This window comes from Athene cunicularia, assembly GCF_003259725.1.
Source record: "Athene cunicularia isolate RWA chromosome 2 unlocalized genomic scaffold, athCun1 chr2_part1, whole genome shotgun sequence".
In the NCBI taxonomy this organism is placed as follows: domain Eukaryota; kingdom Metazoa; phylum Chordata; class Aves; order Strigiformes; family Strigidae; genus Athene; species Athene cunicularia.
Window position 1 is genome coordinate 152,540,162 of NW_020799095.1, and position 4,341 is coordinate 152,544,502.

A 4,341-nucleotide genomic window follows, 5' to 3' on the forward strand; every position below is an offset into this window, starting at 1 on the left:
GGTGGAGGGTGGGCCCCACCCCTCCCTCTGGCCTGTACCCCCACAGGATTGGGACCTACAGAGTGGAGTGGACATGAGGCAGACCTCTCACCTTGGCACCTATGAGCTCAAACACGTTCGTCTTCTCTCTTCCCCCCCAGGAAGCTGGGCTGAAGGAGGGAGACTACATCATCTCGGTGAATGGCAAGGACTGCAAGTGGTCCAAGCACGCCGAGGTGGTTCAGCTGCTGAAGAGCACTGGGGAGGAGGGAGTGGAGATCAGTGTGATAACCCTGCAGGGCTCAGAGGGATCGAAAACCGTAAGTCATGTCCCAAGCCTGGGGTGGGAAACTGCAGAGGGAGGTTCCCCAGTGCCTTGCTCCCAGGCTGGAGGTGCGGGGCTGAAGCCAGGCATCGCGTCTGCAGCCCAGGTGCTGCCCCCAGCTTCACGCCCCTCTCCACTCCCCTTCCCAAACAGGCAGACAAGAAGGCAGCGGCGATGTCCTCGGGCAGTGGGATGCTGAAGAGCAACAAGGAGAACAGCCGGAAGAGCCTGATGAACAGCAAGAGCGCCAGCACGCTGCTGGTCTGGAGCAAGAAGAGCAAGCGGAGCAAGAAGAGCACCTACAGCGTCCCCTTCACCGCGGTGGGAGACAACGAGGCCATGTACTGAAGCGGCCACCGGGCCGGGTTGTGTCCCACGAGCTCCGGGGCTGGCTGCCCTTGAACCTTGGCAAGCACCGGTGGCCCGTCCTGGCTGTGCTGGTGTCGGTGCTGCAAGGACCCCCCTGCCCCGGGGACGTGCTGCTGGTCGGATCCTCTCCGAAGAGGCGAGTGACGTGCAGTACCAGACTCCTCCATCTCCCAACTCCTGTGTTAAGTGATCCTCAGCTAAAGAACACGGCGAAACACTGATTTTTATTCTTCATTTTTGCATTTTTATTTTCTTTCGCTCTTAAGGGGTCCTGGGGAGCTGCGCTTCAGTATAAAGCGGGGACTGGTTTGTGTCTTCTGCTCGGTGCAAGAAGCAGCCAAACCAAGCCCCAGCCATTAAAGCAAAAGCTGTAACCTTCTTTAGCATCTCCTAGGCTTTCTCTGCAAGGTAGAAGATGGCACCTCTGCCACCACTCGCCGAGAGCTGCTGGCAGAGCCGAATCGTTCAGCAGCTCCAGCTGGAGGTCACCTTCAACTCCCCTTTTTTTGGGAGAGGGCATAGCGTGGGCATCGATGACTCCTGGTGACCCCATCATGGGGTCCAGCGTAGACCTGCCCAGGCAGCACTGGGCTGTGCATCTCTGCCACGGTACCAGTTAGGGATGTCCCAGTGAAATGGGTTGAAGTTAGGATGGGTTTGACCATTTTTTAGTGCTTTTTTTTTAATGGACACCCAGGTTGGCCCCACCAGTACAGCCCAGCTGCACAGCCTGCTGCTTTGGAAGAAAAGGGAAAGACTTAACATGCATTTGTTGTCTCGATTTTTAATCAGTAGAGGTGGATTGCCCTAAATATGTGAGTAGATTAATAGCTAAGAGCCTTGGTTTTTTTTCTTCTTGGTATGAGATTAAAATTCCAGGAAGATAGCTCCTCCAGATTATTAAACTACTAAATTTGTGCTAGTATTGGATCTTGCACACGTTGCTAATACCCTAACACTGTGCTGTCAGCATTCATACCCGAGCTGGGCTGATGGATACATGCATCTTGGTAATGTACTGGAAATGCTGGGAGACTCCGGATACGCACTTAGATATATTGGCAAAATTTTCTCAATCCCATTTCTGCCTTGTGCATTATTTTTCTGAAGGCTAAAGAGCTGTCTGGTCTTCAGTGCTTGGATGATCTTGGTAGGTATAAAATACCCTTCAGAGATGCAATTGTATTTTTGTACTTTTTAAGTCGTGACGAATTTTTAGTGGTAGTTCGGCGAAGCGAACGCGCGCTGGCAGCGGGATAGCGTCGCGCGAGCATCCCCCCCCGGGGTTGTACCGTGACTTCTTCTAGGTGGCTCAATGCCCACGTGCCAAGCTTTTGGCCCCGGTTTTATTTAAGGAGAACTAGAGGAAGGCTTCTAGCTCTGTTATTGACTGAGACACCTCTCCACAGACTGAGACATCGCCAGACCGGATTACGGGTCCGCCTGCCACCGCGAGGCCATCTGGTGCAGTCAGATTTTCTGTGTAATCTTGCCAGCTGCTTGGCCCGGGAGTGGTGAGGGAAGGGGGTAGGTTCACAGAAAAAGGCCACTTTGCTGTTAAAGCATCCCGGCAACATCTTCCCCCAATCCTAAACGTGTTGCCAACACTGACGTCTCCGAGCTGGAGATGTATTTATTTAGACGAGGGGCACACAAGCGGCGAGCCTGCGCGTCGCGTTGCCACCCGCATCACCCAACTCCTCCTCTGTTGGCGGAGGGGTTGTGTTTTGTGCGAGTTGGATAATTTCCCTAACACCAGCGTTTTTGTCTTGGTTTTGGTGTTTGTTTGTTTGTTTTTTGTTGGGTTTTTTTTTTTAATTTGTACATGGACTCTCACCTTTTATGGATTAAAAAGCACTGATTCAAAACCACTTCGTAGAGCGCGTCTCTGGGTACCCCAGCTGTGGCGGGGGAGTGAGCTCTGGTTGGGTTTTGGGTCATATTTACATAAATCTGGAGTTGTTGAGATTGAGAGAGATCATTTGACACTAGTATGGCCTGATCCAAGGCAAACCAAGGTCCTAAGCGACCACATTAACCCTTTATGAGCAAGTGTCTCCCTCTCCAGCGTGGTGTAATGGGCGCTGGTGGCTTTGTCACATGAATTATTTCATGGAAGTAACGTGGGAGGTGAGGAGAGTGGGGCTCAGGCTCAATCCTGTGGGGGTTTTCTCCTTGGAGAAAAAAAAAAAAAAAAAAGAAAACCATTCAAGAAAATCATCTTTGCTTCGTACAGTGTTTTGATCTGCTGCTTTTGGATTTCCGAAAAAGGGTTCCCAAACGCCTTGCTCTGGGAAGAGCACATCAATGGGAGCGAAGGCACCGCTTGTGCTGGAGGAGCTCATTGGTAGCTGGGAAATAGCAAAGCCTTCACGTGAGACCCCCCGCCCTCATCTATTTTCCCTCAGGAGTCTGCGTTTCCCTGGATCCTGCCCCATCCTGGGAGGATGACATAGCAGGCTGAGCCAGCGCTGAGGGATCTGGGGGAGTTGGGAACGGTCAGGGGGAGGGTCAGGGTTGGGCTGGAGGAGCTGCAAGGGCTTTTCCAACCCAGATGATTCTTTGATGACCAAGGCCATGGCTGTGGGGCTGGACCATGGGTCCTGGCAGCCAGACAAGTCCCTTGCTCAGGCAACGTGCACCCAACAGGAGTGAGAGGACAGAGTAACTCTCCTTCAGAAACACAGAAGTTGGTTTAAACCCCCTTAAATATGATTGAACCCAGGCTAGTGCTTTCAACACTGGGTTAATACATAAAAGGGTGGTGGGGAGCCTCTTTTTTTTTTTTACCAAGCCAGGGTTAAAACAGCATCTTTTTTTTTTTTTTTTTGACATAATTTTGTAATTTTAAGGTGTTTCCCCTTTCATCAAACCTCCCGCGCCAACACCGACCTCAAAGCCCGACCAAGTTTTTTCAGCCGCCCACAGTAAGTTGTTCTGCTGCAGTAGATCCTTTTCCCACCTACGTTCAGTAGATGTGGGAAACTCGTGACTCCTGAGCCAGGATCACCTCCCCCTCTGATGAGACGTTTTCAGATGAGACGTGTGCTCCATCAGCAGGAGCCTGCTGCTCCCTCCCTCTCTGCTGAGGGGTTATGGAGCTGGATCTTTCCATGATTGTCTTCTCCATCTGGACCAGGACATAGAGAGACCCTGCAGGATCTTGCGGGAGGGAGGACACAAAAAAAAAAAAAAAAAAAAAAAAACAGTAAGAAAGAACTTAAGGTCTCTCCAGCCACTGTCCCTGCAGAGAGCCAAGGCCATCTGCAACAATCCTGGCATCCTGGGCTGGGACTAGTTAATGCAGCTCTTAGGAGCACCTTATGACCAGAGGTGAGGTGCAAAGAGAGTTTATTTTTATCCCTTTTTGATGATTTCTAGGGCCACTGAGACAGAAAACAGTGGTGCCCACCATCCTGCAAAACCCCAGCAGGGAGAACCCAGCAAACCCAAAGGGCTTCAACCCCGTTTAGTGCCTTTGAGATTAAATTTTCCTCCTCTCAGAGCTTCATGCTCGATAATAAAAACCTCCCAGCCCATCTATCAGCCTTTGCAGCATGGTGGGAAGGTGTTTTGATTTTCCCCTCCATTAAGTACGCAACAGCTCTCTTAATAGAAGAGGAGAAGGTACCTGCGGTGTCGGAAGCCACGGCCGTTTGCCTGCCTCC

The 4,341-nt window shown here is 51.4% G+C and overlaps 1 protein-coding gene across 1 annotated transcript in view; it reads left to right on the top strand.

The window, feature by feature from the left end:
* RHPN1 (rhophilin Rho GTPase binding protein 1) overlaps positions 1 to 1,052 on the top strand; it is a 28,175-nt gene extending 27,123 nt beyond the window's left edge. Inside the window, exons 13-14 of the mRNA XM_026842850.1 lie at positions 141 to 299; positions 458 to 1,052. Coding sequence (XP_026698651.1) covers positions 141 to 299; positions 458 to 652 — 354 coding nt within the window. The 3' untranslated portion in view covers positions 653 to 1,052. The remainder of the gene's footprint in view (positions 1 to 140; positions 300 to 457) is intronic.
* The last annotated feature ends 3,289 nt before the right edge of the window (positions 1,053 to 4,341 follow it).